Here is an 18,573-nt window from a genome sequence, read left to right as displayed (position 1 = left end):
GGCCGGGCGCGGTGGCTCACGCTTGTAATCCCAGCACTTTGGGAGGCCGAGGCGGGCGGATCACGAGGTCAGGAGATCGAGACCACGGTGAAACCCCGTCTCTACTAAAAATACAAAAAAATTAGCCGGGCGCGGTGGCGGGCGCCTGTAGTCCCAGCTACTCGGGAGGCTGAGGCAGGAGAATGGCGTGAACCCGGGAGGCGGAGCTTGCAGTGAGCCGAGATCGCGCCACTGCACTCCAGCCTGGGCGACAGAGCGAGACTCTGTCTCAAAAAAATAAATAAATAAAAATAAAGTAATAATAAATTAGACAGTAAGTTGAATCCTCAGGATGCAGGAATGAAATCCCATGACAACAGTTGTGCATCAGGCCTACCTAACAAGGCTGGAGCAAAATGCTGAGGGCGCCAGAGGGATATCTCAGGGAAAAAAAAAAAAAAAGAAAAGAAAAGAAATGAAAAGAAAATAAAGGAAGGAATGAAGAAAGGAAGAAATTTATAAATTATCTGATGTGAATCAACATAATGGGGGAATATTTGTACTTCTGAAGAAGAATTTGGGAAAGTTTTAGTAATAGGAATACAGAAAACTAAGCAAATTAAAGAAAAATAGGCTGGGCACCAGTGGCTCACGTCTGTAATCCCAGCACTGTGGGAGGCCAAGGCGGGAGGATCCCCTGAGCCCTGGAGTTTGAGATCAGCCTGGGCAACATAGTAAGACCCTTATCTCTACTAAAAAATTTAAAAAACAATCCACGAGTTTGAAGTTGCAGTGAGCTGTGATTGTACTCCAGCCTGGGCAACAGAGCTGAGACCCTGTCTCAAGAAAAAAAAAAAAAAAAAGTAAACCAATTATTACACTCAGAAACATTTAAAAAAAGGAAGAAAGTAGTATTTAAGTACACTAAGTAGCTCAACTGAGAGCTGTTTTGTTCACATAGTCACTGTGAAAACATTGAGTATTGCTTGAACAAAAAGATAATACAGTCTTCTAGCAGTGCCTCAAATGTTAAACCTACGTTTACCATGCTATCTAGGAATTCCAGTCTTAGGTATACACCCAAGGAAAACAAAAACTCACGTCCACACAAAAACTTGCACATGAATGTTTGTTGAAGCATTATACATAATGACCAAAAAAATGAAAATAATTCAAATGTCCATCAACTGATGAATAGATAAATAAAATGGCATATATCCATACAATGAAATGTTATTCAGCAATAAAAAATAAATGAAATATTGAGACATACTACATCATAAATGAACCTTGAAAACAGTATGCTAAGTTAAGCCATTCACAAAAGATCACACATTATAAATGATTCAATTTATATGAAATGTATAGAATAGGTAAACTTATTGAGACAAAGTAGATTAGTGGTTGCCAGGGGCTGGAGGAGTACACTAGGGGGATAGGAGGTGATGGCTAAGGGGTATGGGGTTTCTTTTTAGGGTAAGAAAAATGTTCTAAAATTGATTATGGTGATGGATACACAACTCTGTGAATATACTAAAAACCACTGAAGGGTGTACTTTAAATGGGTGAATTAATTGTTATGGGAATTATATCTCCAGAAACCTGTTTTGTTTTTTAAATTAAGACATAAATGGCCGGGCGCTGTGCTCAACGCCTGTAATCCCAGCACTGTGGGAGGCCGAGGCAGGCGATCACCTGAGGTCAGGAGTTTGAGACTAGCCTGGCCAACATGGTGAAACCCCGTGTCTACTAAAAATACAAAAATTAGCCGGGCATGGTGGCGGGCGCCTGCAATCCCAGCTACTCAGAAGGCTGAGGCAGGAGAATCACTTGAACATGGGATGTGGAGGTTGCAGTAAGCCGGGATCGCATCACTGCACTCCAGCCTGGGCAACAGAGTGAGACTCTGTCTCAAAAAAAAAAAAAAAAAAAAAAAAGACATAAACATGTTGGGAGGATGGAAGTGCCATGGAAAAGAGCTAATCTTCACTTTCCATGAGAGGATGTCATAACCAAAACTGAAAAATCGAGAAATAATGGTAAAAGCCAACATGGAGGCAAGTACACAAATAAACATCTAAAATTGTTGCAGGTAGAAGCTCTGGGATAATAAGAATTGGAGATGTGGAGAAGTGGGACAAGGAATTACTGTTTCTTTACAAACTTTATGGAAATATTTGATTTTTACTTGTACATGTATAACTTTGATAAAAGTAAAAAAAATTGAATAATATAAATCATTTGGTCCAACTCTCTCTCTTTGTAGGTGAGAAAGCAGAAGTCCAGGAAATAAGTGACACAACCAGTTATCTGTCCTAGTTCAGAGGACAGCCCCTAATTCCTAGCCAACCACCTTCTATCAGGCCAACCTGAATGACAAATTTAGATAGCTTCTTACATAGACAGAAAATTCCTTGGGTGCACTGGAGGTGTTTCCTGAGGGAGACACCTTCTCTGAGATATGCTCCATGGTAACAGCAGTTGGTATGATCTTTGTAGCAAGCTTGATTAGGGTATGACCCTGGGAACCTGGAAAAGCCCAGCACTTTCCAGGGTAGACATCCGGCTGGAAAGAAAACACTGAATTAATCTCTTAACTAGTTATGTGAATCCATTCCCACAATACTGGTCAGCTAATCACTATTGACTGCAGATCTCTCTTATGCCTATCAAATAGGAAAACTCCCAAGGCACCTCTAGTGTGGTTGTTCTTCCAGAGCACTGTATGCTTATATCAATCAGAGCCCTTTATCATATGAGCATGTTTTCTTTCATTGCTCTAACTAGACTGTAAGCTGTTATAAGGCAGCTAGAGGGCATGAGTGGTGGTGCTGATAAGGCTAGTGATGGTGGTAGTGAGGATGACGGTGGTGACCATTGTGGTGATCATTGTGGTGATGATGGTGGTAATAATGGTGGCAGTGGAGGTGACGGTGATGGTAGTAGTGGTAATGGTGATGGTGATGGCAATGGTGGACATGGCAATGGTCGTGGTGGTAGAGGTAGTGGTGATGGTAGTAATGGTGGTGGTGGTGATGGTGATAGTGATAATTGAAGTGGTAGTGGTGATGGTGGTGATGAAGGTAGTGGTGGTGGTGGCAGTGATGGTGGTGGTGGTGACAGTGATAGTGGTGGTGGTGATGATGATGGACATGGGGGTGGTGATGAAGGAAGATGGTGATGGAAGTGGTGGTGGTGGTGGCAGTGATGGTGGTGGTGGTGATGGTGATGGACGTGGAGGTTGTGATAAAGATGGTGGTGGTGGTGGTGATGAAGATGAGGGTGTTGATGGAGATGGGGGTGGTGGTGGTGGTTATGGTAGTAGAGAAGAAAAATGAGGTCTACTATTTTGTAGATATAAACTACAGCCTGGAATAAGATCAAAGGGTTTTACCCCTGAAAGTTCTAAATTTGCAACTAACTTCAGGTGTATGGATCAAAGTTGAGAGGTGCTCTGCTGTCTATTGATGGCTACTGCCTTTAGAATGTAACTGAAAAGTTTGGTGAGGATCTTACTTGGAGATTTCTCCTGTTATAATTAGACTTAAGAACATGTGGTCTGAATAGCACTTAACATAGTACAGTACTGGCACTTAGGAGACAAGTACTTCAACAAATGTTTGTTGAACGACTGAAGTTTTCAGTGGGAAAGGATGGTCACAGAATCAACTTACAGAAAAGACATGGCATGTATATGTTTTATTTGAGAAGAAAATAATCTAGTTTACTAACCTTAAAATGATAAATGAGTAAATAATTAATCATAGTTTACTGAGCATAAAATAAGACATAATTCATGCGGTGTACTGACTATAAAAAATGTAATGAGATGATTTCAGGTTCTGTAACAAGTTTAGACACTCTTATATTGCCTCCATTTTTAAAATTAACATTTTCATGATAAATAATAAGAACAAAATTCTAAAATAGAAATAAGTGGTTCTTAATTTAGCTTTACCTGAAGAATAATATCTGGAGGCATTTCATGATTTAGGAAACCTATCCCATGCCAGTACAATTTTGCTTTATCATTTTTATAACTTTCTGAGGTCCCAGCTTCAATGATGGAGGCTCCTAAAATTATAAAGTAAGTTTTAAAATAAAGAAACAACATACACAATTCAAAACACATCATTTGAATTTTAACAATGTCTAGAAAATTATTACTGGGCAAATTATAAGTGAGGTAAAATTCATACTCAGGAATTGATAGGAAAAGTATGACAGTTTTCACTACCACTGAAATTGTGTCATTTTGAAGAAAGCAAGTTTATTTTGTTTAGTTTCACAAAATGTATGATAAAAAAGTTGAATTTTGAGGCAAGTAAATTAGAGATGAGAATATTATATGGATTCTATATCACCTAAAAAGGTATATAGATCTCTATATTTTAACAGCTCATGTGATAAATGAGACTTCCTGTCACCCCCATTCACTCAATAACAAAAAAAGCAGAAAACCAACAATGCTCCAAATGTCCTTCAAGTTACATTTGTAGCAATTATGCAGATTCATTGAACTCAATTTTAATCAAAGAAATATGAAATATACTCATCAAACATTATCCCTTCAGGTTACTTCATTTTAGAAGCAAAATGTATTTTATACAGAAGAGTTAAAGAAAATGCAAATTGCTTTTACAAATTGCATCTGCATAACACATCACAACACTAAAAATACATGTGCCTCATCAAATATCTGATTATCCATACTTTTTCTTTCCTTCTTCTTTTTTTTTTTTTTTGAGATGTTATCTCACTCTGTCGCCAGGCTGAAGTGCAGTGGCACAATCTCGGCTCACTGCAACCTCCGCCGTCTGGGTTCAAGTGATTCTCCTGCCTCAGCCTCCCAAGTAGCTGGGACTACAGGCGCCCGCCACCACACCGGCTGAGTTTTTGTATTTTTAGTAGAGACGGGGTTTCTCCATGTTGGCCAGGATGGTCTCGATCTCTTGACCTAGTGATCTACCCACCTCGGCCTCCCAAAGTGCTGGGATTACAGGCGTGAGCCACCGCACCCAGCTGATTATCCATACTTTTTCTAAGATGACACACTTTTTGAAATAGTGATTGAGTTCCTAGAGTTGCCAGATTTGGCAAACAAAAATACAAGACAGCCATTTAAATTTTAATTTCAGGTAAACAAAGAATAATTGTTTAGTAGTAGTCATGTCCCATACAATATTTGGGATATACTTAGACTAAAACATTATTTGCTATTTGTCTGAAATTTAAATTTAACTGGGCTCCCTTCGTTTTATCTGGAAACCCTATGTGTACTTTGTTTTTGAAGACTGATTCTGACTGCCTGCTCACTATTCCTACTCGACCAACTGGCTGGACAGAATCTACATTTTCACCTGCTAATGTGGGGACTGAATACCCCATCCCCATAATCCTTTCCAGAAAAAAATTAAAATTTTAGTGTTGTGGAATTTTGAAAATAATTCATATTTATTCATTTTCTCATTCATTAAAAAAATTTAAATCAGCTTTATTAAGATATAATTCACATCCTATACAATTCACTCATTTACAGTGTATGATTCAGGGTTTTGTATTATATTCTTAGAGTTGCATGGCCACCACAATAAATTTTAGAACATTTAGTCATCCCCAAAAGGAACCCATAGTGGTTAGCTGTCATTCCCCATTTCCCTCAACCTCTCTCCCCAAGCCTCGGCAATTATTAATCAATTTTCTGTCCCTGTACATTTACCTATTCTGGACATTTCTTTTGCTGCTCCCTTGTAGTCGGTCACAGTATGTAGCCTTTTCACTAAGGCTACTTTCATCTAGCCAATGCATTTGAGATTTATGAATGTTGGAATGAGTATCAGAAGTTCATTCCTTTTATTGACTGCAGGTTAATATTCCATTGTATGAATGCATCTGTTAGTCTTTGTTGATGGACATGGGGTTATTCTCAATTTTGGTGATTATGAATACAGTTGCTATAGACATTCTTGGCAAGTTTTGATGTGAACATGTTTCAATTTATCTTAGATAAATGTATAGAAGTGGGATTGCTAGGTCAATAAGGTGTTATATTAAACTTCATAAGAAATTGTCAAACTTTGCCAGAGTGGCTGTGCCATGTTACATTCTCACCCACAGTGTATGAGAGGTCCATTCGGTTCATGCAGTTGCCAGCACTTAGTATGGTCAGTTTTGTTTTGTTTGGCATTCTAATAGGTGTGTAATGATATAACAGTGAGGTTTTAATTGACATTTCACTAATGAATAATAATGTAAGGCATTTACATGCATTTATCTTCTTTAATGAAGTGTCTTCCAAACTTTTTGCCTATTTTTTATCTGGTTGTCTGTTTGCTTAATTGAGGCTTGACAGTTTTTTATAAATTCTGGATTCAAGAATGTGTGTGATTTCCAAATATTCTCCCCCAGCCTGTAACTTGTCTTTTCATTCTCGTAACTGTTTTTTGGCAGAGTAGAAATTAATTTTGATGAAGCCCATATTATCCATTATTTTCCTTTTACAATCATGGTTTTTGATGTTGTGTTTAAGAAAACTTTTTCTAACTCTAAAAAATTTCTCTTATTTTTTTTTTTCTAGCTTTAAGCTTTATATTTAAGACTGTGACCCATTTGGGGCTAATTTTTATAGACTGTGGGTTTTGGGCCAAAGCTTTTTTTTATTTTTGCACATGAATGTCCACCTGTTCCAGCACCACTGACTTGCCTTTTTTCCTTTTTCAAAAATCTATTCGCCACAGGTGTGAACTACTTCTAGACTTTTTGTATTGTTCCATTGATTTCACGAATACCACATGCTCTTGATTACTGTAAACTTATAGTAAGCCTTAAAATCAGGTAGTGTGAGTTCTCCAACTTTGTCTCTTTTTTTCCCAAAACAAATTTGGCTCTTCTCGTTCCTTCACCATTCCACATACATTTTGAAAACGGTTGTCAATTTCTACAAATAATCCTGCTGGGATTTTGATTAGGATTATGTTGCATCCATAGAAAAGTTGGACAGTATTGTCGTCCTAATGGTATTGAGTCTTCTAATCCATAAACATGGTATACTTGTCCATTTATTTAAATCTTTTTTTATTTATTTCATTTTTTTTTTAGTTTTTAGCTCTCAGTTCCCACATTTTGTTAGTCTTATACCTAAGTATTTTATGTTTTTTACTGCATTTATGAATAGTGCTGCTTTTAAATATTCTCTAATTTTCTATTATTAGTATATAAAATTGTATATATGCCCTTGAACTTGTAAACCTCACTCTAGTAGATTTTTTTGGTGGTTTTTCTACATAAGCAATCATGTTGTCTCTGAATAGAGCCATTTTTATTTCTTCCTTTCTAATTTGCATGCCTTTTCCCCCATCTGCTGCCTTTCTTTCTCTCTCTCTCCCAGTTTTTCTTCATTTCCCTTTCCTGCCTTTTTTTTAATATTAGTCGAAATTTTTTATTTATTTTTTATTTTTTTTGAAACTGAGTCTTGCTCTGGGGCCCAGACTGGAGTGCAATGGCGCAATCTCAGCTCACTGCAATCTCCGCCTCGCCTCGCGGGTTCAAGTGATTCTCCTGCCTCAGCCTCCTGAGTAGCAGGGATTACAGGCGTGCGCCAGTGCGCCTGGCTGTTTTGTATTTTTAGTAGAGCCGGCGTTTCACCAGGTTGGCCAGGCTGGTTCCGAACTGCTGACCTCAATTGATCGGCTTGCCTCAGCCTCCCAAGGTGCCAGGGTTATAGGCGTGAGCCACTGTGCCTGGCCTCCATTTTGATTTCTCTATTAGCTTTTGGATATCTCTGTATTTTTAAGTAATTGTTCTCATGATTACAACGCACATACCTAGCAGCTCATAGTTTATTTGAGTTAACTTTTTATCATTCATATAAAATCTTTACATTTATAGATGCCCATTAAATCTCACCCACTGACTTTTCCTTTATGGTTGTCACAGTATTAAATCTACATATATTAGCCCTCCACGCCCAGACAATGCCATACATTTTTTCCTTTCAACAGCCATACATATTTTAAAGTACCTAAAGAAAGAAAATTACCTCATCTTTTGTTGTTGTTGTTGTTGTTTTGAGATGGAGTTTCGCTCTCCTGGAGAGCAGTGGCGTGATCTCGCTCACTGCAACCTCCGCCTCCTGGGTAGAAGCTATTCTCCTGCCTCAGCCTCCAGAGTAGCTGGAATTAGAGGCATGCGCCACCACGCCTGGCTAATTTTTCTATTTTTAGTAGAGACAGGATTTCACCATGTTGGCCAGGCTAGTCTGGAACTCCTGACCTCAGGTGATCCACCCGCCTCAGCCTCCCAAAGTGCTGGAATTACAAGGCATGAGCCACTGTGCCGGGCCACCTCATCTTTACTCACAGATGAGGCTGTTGCCCTTTCTTCATTCTTTAAGTCCTGAGTTTCTTTTTGGTGTCATTTCTACTGAGCTGAAGAACTTCCTTTAGCAGATTCATTGGCAGAGAATTTTCTTAGTTTTTCTCCATCTAAGAATGTCTTCATTTTGCTTTCATTCCTGAAAGATATTTTCACTGGATCTACAATTCTGCATTGCTAGATCCTTTCCTTCAGCACTTTAAACATGTAGTTTCCTTCTCTTCTGGTCTCTTTAACTTCTGGTAAGAAATCTGTAATAATGCGTAGTTTTTTTTTAGCTTCTTTCAAATATTTTTCTTCATCTTTGATTTTGAGCAATTTAACTATAATGTGTCTGGATGTCATTTTCCTTGAATTTATCTTGTTTCTGATTTGCCATGCTTTTTGATTCTGTAAATTTATATATATATTTTTAAAATTGAGTTTGAGATGTTTTTAGCTATTACTTCTTTAGATTATTGTCCTACATTGGTCTCTTCTTCATCTCCCTCAGAGACTACAAGGATAAGAATATTACACTTTTTTATAGTGTCCTATAGGTTTCTGAAGTTCTGTTTGCATTTTTTTCAAACATTTTTTCATTCTTTGAATTGCATAATTTCTTTTGATCTATCTTCAACTTCACTACTTCTTTATTTTTAATTTTTAAGTTCGGGGTACATGTGCAGGTTTGTTACATAGAAAAACTTGTGTCATGGGGATTTGTTGTACAGATTATTTTGTCACCCAGGTGTTAAGCCTAGTATCCATTAGTTATTTTTCCTGATCCTCTCCCTTCTCTCACCCTCCATCCTCCAATAGGCCCCAGTGTGTGTTGTTCCCCTCTATGTGTTTATGTGTTCTCATCATTTAGCTCCCACTTATAAGTGAGAGCATGTGTTTTTGGTTTTCTATTCCTGTGTTAGTTTGCTAAGGATAATGGCCTCCAGCTCCATCCATGTCCCTGCAAAGGACATGATCTTGTTCTTTTTTATGGCTGCATAGTATTCCATAGTGTCTATGTACAACATTTTCTTTATCCAGTCTATCATTGATGGGCATTTAGGTTGGTTCTATGGCTTTTCTATTGTGAACAGTGCTACAGTGAATACATGCATGCATATGTCTTTATAACAGAACAATTTACATTCCCCTGGATATCCCAGTAAGGGGTTTGCTGGTTCAAATGGTATTTTTGTCTTTAGGTCTTTGAGGAATCACCACACTGTCTTTTGCAGTGGTTGAAATAATTTACACTCCCACCAACAGTGTATAACCATTTCTTTTTCTCCACAACCTTGCCAGTATCTGTTAGTTTTTGACTTTTTGATAATAGCCATTCCGACTGGTGTGAGATGTTATCTCACTGTGGTTTTGATTTGCATTACTCTTATGATCAGTGATGTTGAGATTTTTTTCAAATGATTCTTGGCCATATGCGGGTCTTCTTTTGAAAAGTGTCTGTTCATGTCCTTTGCCAACTTTTTAATGGGGTTGTTTTGTTTTCTTGTAAATTTATATAAGTTCCTTATAGATGCTGGATATTAGACCATTGTTGGATACAGAGTTTGCAAAAATTTCCTTCCATTCTGTAGGTTGTCTGTTTACTCCGTTGATAGTTTCTTTTTCTGTGCAGAGTTCTTTAGTTTAATTAGATCCCATTTGCCAATTCTTACTTTTGTTGCAATTGCTTTTGATGTCTTTGTTGTGATATCTTTGCCCATGCCTATGTCCTGAATGGTACATACAGCTTTCAGGCTGAGCCTATGGGGTTTTCTAGATATAGGATTATGTTGTCTGCAAACAGGTATAGTTTGACTTCCTCTATTTGGATGCACTTTATTTCTTTCTCTTGCCTAATTGCCCTGGCCAGGACTTCTAATACTGTGTTGAATAGGAGTGACTTTATAGGCAATACCTAGGTTGTCTTCCAGGGTTTTTTTTTTGTTGTTGTTGTTGCAGTTTTGGCTTTTACATTTACATAGCTTTTACATCTATATTCCACTTCGAGTTAGTTTTTGTATATGGTATATGGAAGGGGTCCAATTTCAGTCTTCTGCATATGGCTAGCCAGTTATTCTAGCACCATTTGTTGAACAGGAATACTTTCTGCAATGTTTGTTTTTATCAGATTGGTAGAAGATTAGATAGTTGTAAGTGTGTGGCCTTATTTCTGGGTTCTGTATTCTGTTCCATTGGTCTGTGTGTCTGTTTTTGTACCAGTACCATGCTGTTTTGGTTACTGTAGCTCTGTAGTATAGTTTGAAGTTGGGTAATGTGATGCCTCCAGCTTTGTTCTTTTTGCTTAGGATTGCCCTTGCTATTTTTGATTTCGTATGAATTTTAAAATAGTTTTATCTAGTTCTGTGAAGAATGTCAATGGTAGTTTAATAAGAATAGCATTGAATCTATAAATTGCTTTAGGCAGTATGGCCATTTTAATGATATTGATTCTATCCATGCACATGAGATGTTTTTCCATTTGTTTGTATCATCTCTGATTTTTTTTTTTTTTTTGACAAGGAGTCTCGCTCTTTCACCCAGGCTGGAGTGCAGTGGCACGATCTCGGCTCACTGCAGGCTCCGCCCCCGGGTTCACGCCGTTCTCCTGCCTCAGCCTCCCGCGTAGCTGGGACTACAGGCGCCCGCCACCTCGCCCGGCTAATTTTTTGTATTTTTAGTACAGATGGGGTTTCACCGTGTTAGCCAGGATGGTCTCGATCTCCTGACCTCGTGATCCGCCTGCCTCGGCCTCCCAAAGTGCTGGGATTACAGGCGTGAGCCACCATGCCCGGCCTTCATCTCTGATTTCTTTAAGCAATGGTTTGTAGTTCTCTTTGTAGAGATCTTTCACCTCTAAAATTAGCTGTATTCCTAGGTATTTTATTCTTTTTGTGGCAATTGTGAATGGGAGTTTGTTACTGATTTGGCTCTTGGCTTGACTTTTGTTGGTGTATAGGAATGCTAGTGATTTTTGCACATTGATTTTGTATGCTAAGATTTTGCTGAAGTTGTTTATCAGCTTAACAAGCTTTCGGGCTGAGACTATGAGGTTTTCTAGATATAGGATTATGTTGTCTGCAAACAGGGATAGTTTGACTTCCTCTTTTGCTATTTGGATGCCCTATATTTCTTTCTCTCGCCTGATTGCCCTGGCCAGGACTTCTAATACTGTGTTAAATAGGAGTGACTTCACTGCTTTTTTTCTCTGTTTTTGTTTTTCTATTATTAAACATATATAGTCAATTTTTATTTTAGATATTGTATTTTTCAGTTCTAAAATTCCATCTGGTTCTTTTTATTCTCTTGGCTGAGAATGGGTATCTTTTCATTCATTTCAAGTGTACTTACTTTCACCTCATAAAGCATAATTATGCTAGCTGCTTCAAGTCTTTGTGTGACAATTCCAACATCTGTGTCATGATGGGGTTGGCATTTGTTGTCTTTTCCCTTGGAAGTTTGTCTTATTTCCCTAGGAGTTTGCATGCCAAGTAATTGTGATTTGTACCTTAGACATATTGAATATTATATCCTAAGACTCTGAGTCCTATAACAATCCACTAGGGAATGCTTTCATTTGCTTCATCAATCAGCCCAGAAATGTCAGTCCTCCCTCCTTTTGTGGGTGGTGGTTCCAATCTCAATTCAGTCCTCAAAACCTTTACTACAGGCCTGTCATGTCCATGTACCACTCAGGGGTTAGTTCAAGACTTGAGCCATAGTTTACATCATTGCCAAATTCTCAAAGCCTCCACTTTGCTGTTTTGGGTCTGTTCCCATGAATGGGCAGCTAAGAGGTGAGGCCAGAAGGTGAGCAGATATCTTCTCTGCAGCTTTGCCTTCCCAGGCTTTCTCCCCACACTCTCTGGCCCACTGTACTACTTTATTCTGCGACTTTGGCTAGAAAAATGGGGCTTCTCTCACAGATTTAGCTGCCCACCTTGCTGTCACATTTGCAGCTCTGTAATTGCTGCCTGCCTCAGTCTACGCTGCAAGAGAGAAGAAAAGAAAAAAGGAAACTCCCACAGGGCTCACATCTGCAGTTTTTGGTTCCCCTCTACAACCTGCTGGCTTTGTTTACTTTTCAGCCCACTCAGGTAGTTGCTCTTTGAATTTTGTCCAGATTCTTTTTTTCATTGTAATCAGTTGGAAGGGACTTAAGAGGCTTTCTCCATCTTGGCCAAACCAGAGCTGACATTTGTTTCCACATTTATGGTTACAGAGAAGCCCGAGCATTTCCTTCTTTTCCTTGTTCTACATGTGCTACTCGTGCACCTACATTCATCATCATAGGCTTTTCAAAATGGAAGTTGTAAATACACCAATACAAAGAAGAAAGCATTTAAAAAGCGCATCAGAATGCCAAGACCAAAAAAAAAAAAAAAAAAAAAAAAGCAAAACCAACTCTGGTCCCTCTCCCATCTTATCCCAACACTTACGCTTTAGGGAATCAGGTTCAGGAAAATTCTGCCCTCTCTCACTCTCTCAAAAAACGCGTGCTCACAAGACTGAGTAATCATGCTGTTCCAAATGCTGTCTAGTTCATGCAAGCTGGAAATTTATTTCCCTGGCATAAATTTGACTATCAATTGATTAAAATTAGCATTACTGTGTGTTTTATATTTCCTTTCTCCTCCTGTCCCTTTCTTCTTTCCTTCCACATTGTTCACTGAACACATATTGTTCATAGACTGTTATAGGCAGGGCATGGTAGAGAAGATTAAGGTTAATGATTCATAGCCTTAGCCCTTAGGAATTAATTTTAATTGGAAGATATTAGGAACATTATATATAACCTTTAAACACTGTCATTTAATCCCTAATAATGCATTTAGGTTGGTTATCGTAAGTCATTTTAGTATATAATAATATAAAATGTCCTAATATTTTGTGTCTTCCACAACTTCACTGTGGCATCTTGGCTTTCTTGGTGGTTCTTTTAGATGCATGTTAATGAAGTTGCACAGGCTTTGTTCCCTGGAACATTTGCACTCAGAAAGCAATCAGTGACAACTATTTCTATTCTCTTCTTTATTATCTAAATTGATTAACTTCCCCCCTCTCAAGTTACCAGATAAATATGTGTCCTCATAAACAAGTGTAGAGGATAAAGACACTCCTGAAGCATTCTTTTTTTAATGTTCCTCTTTTCGCTTTTTCTGTACTCACCGGCCGACTTCAGGGCATAATCAGCCATCTGGACTTGGTCTTCTCTCAACTTTTTAAGTACATAATTGACCAAGTTTGACATTTCCTGTAGAAATTTTAGAAACAGTTTTCTGTTAACAATCTCTGCCAACTGCTTGAGTTTTGACCATTTGTTTTATTGATTTGGACCTAATTTGCAAAATTAGAATAGCAGTAAGCACCTATCAGCTGCACTCTGAGCCAGGCACTGTGCATGGATCAGGACTGACATCTTCACAGCTGTTGGGAGTGTCCTTCTCAGGGAACGATGTAAATAAAGCCAAGGTTTGTTCAGGGACTCCCACAAGGTCACACAGCACGGTGGACCTAGGGTCCCTTCTGAAGCCTTAACCACTGCATCACCATGCTCTCCCAGTGAGGTGTGAGATGAGGTTGTGCTGTGACCTACCCTGTTCCATCCCTCATTAGTGTCCTGTGATTAGCAGTAAAGACTTGAACATTCTAGAGTTATTTGGGAATCAAGGCAGTTTACACAGACTACATGATTGCTTATATTAGACATTTTTCACCCACTCTAATTAATACTGGGTTCTGAAGGATGATCTCATTCTAAACAAACAAACAGACAAAACCAAAAGTACCCTAAGCAGGAGTAACAGTTCAAGTTCAAGATGCCTAAACGTAACACCTTCATAGTGACAAGGATGAAATAGGGCCTGGAGGGCGGCAGGTGGTCTGTGTCAGATTGCTGTGCATTTCAAAAAGTAGACATTAGGGAAGAAAAAGAAAGTAGTAATGACAGCAGAAGAGAAAGAAGCAAAATAGAGCTCATGGTTTCCAACTCAGTTTTGCCTGAATCTGATGCTGACTAGACTAACTACGTTAGCTATGAAGATGATGAATACAAATCTTTTGCTATTTAAGGTATTTGTGTATAAAGCTCAGAGACTGTTCTTTCTTTCTTTTTTAACTGGAAAATAGAACAGTTATGTATTTTAGCATGAAGTAAGTCATATGCAATAGAATGTCTTCTCTGTGACACAGCATTTATGAAACACTGGGTTTCTGTACACAAACCAAGTATGAGTCAACACTGGACTTCCCACTGGGAGAAGAAGCAGATGTGACATCAGAAGGACATACTCACTCCCCATCACCCTGGACATCCTCACTAACCACCACCCCACCCTGCCCAACCCGCTTGCCTCATCCAGGACTTCCGTGTGGTCCGGGTCCTTCACAGGGTCTCCATGGGTGTTCCAATTGTGATTATTGTCCATACCATCCTTCATATCTCTAAGCAATGCCTTCAGGACATCTATTTGTTCAATCAAAAATAGAATTTGATGAAAATTGTTTTCCAGAGTCTGGCTTTCCTTCCTGTAAAGGGAGAACCTCAGCATGAGAGGAAGAAAGTGTAAAGCTCCTGTTATCAGCTGTTGCTGGGCTCCACCTGCCACATGATGAGGTGCTTTACGTTGTTGAAGATATACATTCTTGAGTGAGGGAAGAGCAGAGCATGCCCATTTCTCTAAAGCATCACGCTTCACTAAAAAAAAAACCAAGGACGTCCAGGGGTCACATGGCTGAGGGTGTCCTAGTGCTTGGCCGGGTTCTGCACAGGGCAGGCAAGGCTCAATCAACCTTGCTGGTCCCCCAGCTGGGTAATATCACACAAGTGAATCCTAAATCCCACTGGTACCCTCCTTCCAATTGGGAACACCTTGCATTTCCAGTGTAGTACAGAGCAGTGGCTTTCGAACTGTAGCCTGAGTTAGGTGGAAATGCCTTGGGCAAGGAGTGCTGGTGGATCCAACCAGTGGGCAGTGACTGGTTACCAGTTTGACGGCCTGAACATGCAAGATTTTACCTCCCAAGAATGGGTTTTCTATGTTTACAGTTTGAAAATTACTGGTAGAGAGAATAAGAAAATGTCAAGCGAATAGGCATTTCTTTATGCTAAAAAAGTATAAGCACTACTTATCTGGTATTTTTCTGCATTTGTAAAACAACACATGTTTAAAATTGGGAAAAAACCAAGCATTTAGAAGAAATAAACACTGTCAAATTTTAATGACTTTCTACCAGTTTTTATTCCATGCAAAAATTAGTAACAAAATAGAAATAGTATTTATAATTTTGTGTCTCCACTACACTTCCAAATCATTAAATACTATTTTAAAATTATTTAAATGGTTTTATAATTCTTCATTTCATGAATATATTCCAATGCATTTAACCATTGGCCTATTTTTCTTACAGGGTTGTTTTCCATTTTTAATTATCATAAATGACATGGCAAGCACATCTCAGTGTGTATTTTGTCAACGAATGCTCCATAGAAGTAGAAATATATAAAAGGGTAAGTAATTTTCTAAAGTATTAAAAATGTTACTGTTTGGTGTTTAAAATTTTAAATTATGTATATGCGCAAGTGAGAGGAGGCAATTTTTATTTCGTCGTTTCCTTCTTCTGATAAATCCGAATAACAATAAATGTACTATTTTTAATACTAAATACAGCATGTGTAGATTAATTCACCTCTAACCCTTTAATCTTTTCTATCTCCTTTTTTCTTTTTCTTCCTCCTTTCTTTCCATCTGCATATATGCATAGATAAATGCTAGGAATGATGTCATTAAATATTAATAATAGTTATTTCTGGGAGTGAAATTTTGAGTTATTTCAGGGAGTAACTTTTCTTTCTTATACTTTTCTGTACAAAAACATTTCAGTATTTGAAACCACACCAAAAAGAGGCACACAGCAAAAAATTCCACTCACGTTAAAAGTTCCAGTTGCTCTTTAGGCATACGATGTCTGGCCTGAAAACAACAGAAAAAGATAAATCATTCTGAATTCTGCTTATTCAAATAGAATTTTTTTTTTCTTCTCCAAAAAGGGAAATAAATAGCACGTTGACTCCTGATATAAAGATGTGCTGGCTGGAACTCAGGAGCATCCTCTGAGAGGCCCGCCTCTTTCCCAGCCTCACCTGTACATCATGAATGTATTTGAAGGAGTTGAGGTAATGCAAATCTATTTAATGAGTGACATTCAACAAGAGCTCTTGGATGGGCACATCATTTCCTATTTCTTAAGACTGTAAAGGCCTGAACACAGTCTGAGAGGGAGGTTGGAAGAGGACAAAATAGAGGGAAGAGGAAGAGAGGGAAGGGAAGACAAGGGGGAGAGGCGCCCCTGGTGGGTGTGGAAACACCCAAGGAGCACATGGTGATGTTAGAGGGCCATGCTGAGCTCTTTGGGCTTGTGCTTGAACAAGGAGGGGAACCCTCATTTACAAATAAGAAAGGGATGTGATTACTTTTGGGCTAGATTGGCAATCACAATCAAAAAATTGCAGAAATTTATCTAACACTGGTGACATGTCTGGTATAGATAGTCTCTGGTACAGATGGTCTTGGTGGTGTCCAAACCAAGACAAGAAACCAGGAAAAGGTAAAGTTACTGTTAGGACACAACATGTGGCTTCAGAGGACTTTCTGCTATGGAGGTGGTCAGTGAAAACATAAACACTGGGAAGATAGAGCATGCTGGAATGCAGGCAGCACTCTGGTCTGCAGTACCGGGCTACTGTGCTGCCTGTTCCTCATCTGGAATGGGGGAGTGACCCAGCCGCCTCTTCCTGTCACTGAGAAGACCTTGGGTCTGGGTGGCCAGCACCTCTATGTCCCTTAGCTCATCCTGCTGTGTGTCTTCCAGGTCCTGCCACAGATGATGGTGGTTGGGTGCTCACATTTCAAATGCCCTACAAGTCATTAGCCTGGGAGCCTCCAGAGCCCTGCACTCTATTCCCGTCTGTCTTTACCCAGCATGAGACACACACACACAAACACACACACTCCACATACACACGCTCATACACACATATGCACATGCTCATATGCACACATGCATACTCACATATGCACACATGCACACTCACATATGCACACATGCACAGCCCCTATTCCAACATGGGATGGTTGGAGAAGGTCAATAATATTACCAACAGAGAAAGGAGGACAAAAGAGAACACCTTGGGGCACCAATCTTCAAGGGCTCAGAAGCCAACAACTGAGTGGACAAGCTGGTGAGAAGGGGAGGACAAATGTGAAAGGGTGATCTCTTCCCCAGAGAATTCCAGGAAAAATAGTCAACAATGCCCATCGAGGGATGGCTCCTGACATCCTTTCTTTACTTCTGGAACTCTCCTACCCTGACATGTTTTACTCAAGTGGTTTATCAATTAAGAGGCAGTATCTTTGATTATGTGCCAAGAAAATAATGTAGATCAGAGTGGAGGAATGATCAAGTGAGAAAACGAAGTCTGACCCAAGCAATCAATTCCCTTGGGTTTAAACTTAAATCTTGGAGGATTCCCGCAGCAGTTTCCAGAAATTTGTCTCATCCACATACTCTCCCTGCCAGGTTGGGAAGCAGACACCTCTGCCTTTAATGATCACTTTCTTGTAGCAACAAAGCTCACACTTCAGGTGCCCAACAGAGAACTCAAAGGGACCCTATGAGTTTCCTGGGGCTCTTGACACGCATGACCACAAACGGGGTGGCTTGAAACAATGGAAATTTATTCTGTTGCTGTTCCAGAGGTAAGAAGTGTAAGGTCAACGTGTCCACGTGGTTACACTCCTCTGAAGGTCCTCAGGGAGATTCTGTTTCTTGCCTTTTCTAACTTCTGGTGGCTCTGGGCATTCCTAGGCTTGTGGCTGCATCACTCCAGTCTCTGCTTCTGCCTTTATGTGGTCTCTTCTCCTCTCTGTGTCTCTCTCCTCTGTAAGTCTCCTAAAGAGATCCCTGTCATTGTATTTAGGATCCATCTGAGTAATCTAGGACGATTTGATCTCAAGAAACGTAATTACATCTGCAAATACCTTTTTCCCAAATAAAGGTCACATTCACAGGTTCTGGGGGTCCGGACAGGAGGTAGACATATCTTTTTGGGGATCACCTTTCAACCTCCTACAGTGACCATCAATGTGTTATTTGGGAAATAATGCTCCGTCTTTATCCAGTAATTAGCCTGCTGTTCCGTTTCGAAGACTGGCTTTTTATCAGTTTGCTCTGCCCAAAATA

The 18,573-nt window shown here is 39.3% G+C and overlaps 1 protein-coding gene across 2 annotated transcripts in view; it reads right to left on the bottom strand.

The window, feature by feature from the left end:
• Positions 1-18,573, bottom strand: part of SUN3 (Sad1 and UNC84 domain containing 3) — a 67,727-nt gene that overhangs the window by 29,411 nt on the left and 19,743 nt on the right. For both annotated transcript variants that reach the window (XM_058444951.1, XM_058444956.1), the window contains 5 exons: positions 16,264-16,304; positions 14,685-14,859; positions 13,501-13,585; positions 3,938-4,053; positions 2,378-2,545 (listed from right to left, as the gene is read on the bottom strand). In XM_058444951.1, coding sequence (XP_058300934.1) covers positions 2,378-2,545; positions 3,938-4,053; positions 13,501-13,585; positions 14,685-14,859; positions 16,264-16,304 — 585 coding nt within the window. The remainder of the gene's footprint in view (positions 1-2,377; positions 2,546-3,937; positions 4,054-13,500; positions 13,586-14,684; positions 14,860-16,263; positions 16,305-18,573) is intronic.

Source organism: Hylobates moloch, unplaced genomic scaffold (genome assembly GCF_009828535.3).
Source record: "Hylobates moloch isolate HMO894 unplaced genomic scaffold, HMol_V3 SCAFFOLD_1, whole genome shotgun sequence".
Lineage (NCBI taxonomy): Eukaryota > Metazoa > Chordata > Mammalia > Primates > Hylobatidae > Hylobates > Hylobates moloch.
The sequence above is the reverse complement of the archived record's forward strand: the minus strand, read 5'-3'. Positions and strand labels throughout refer to the sequence as shown.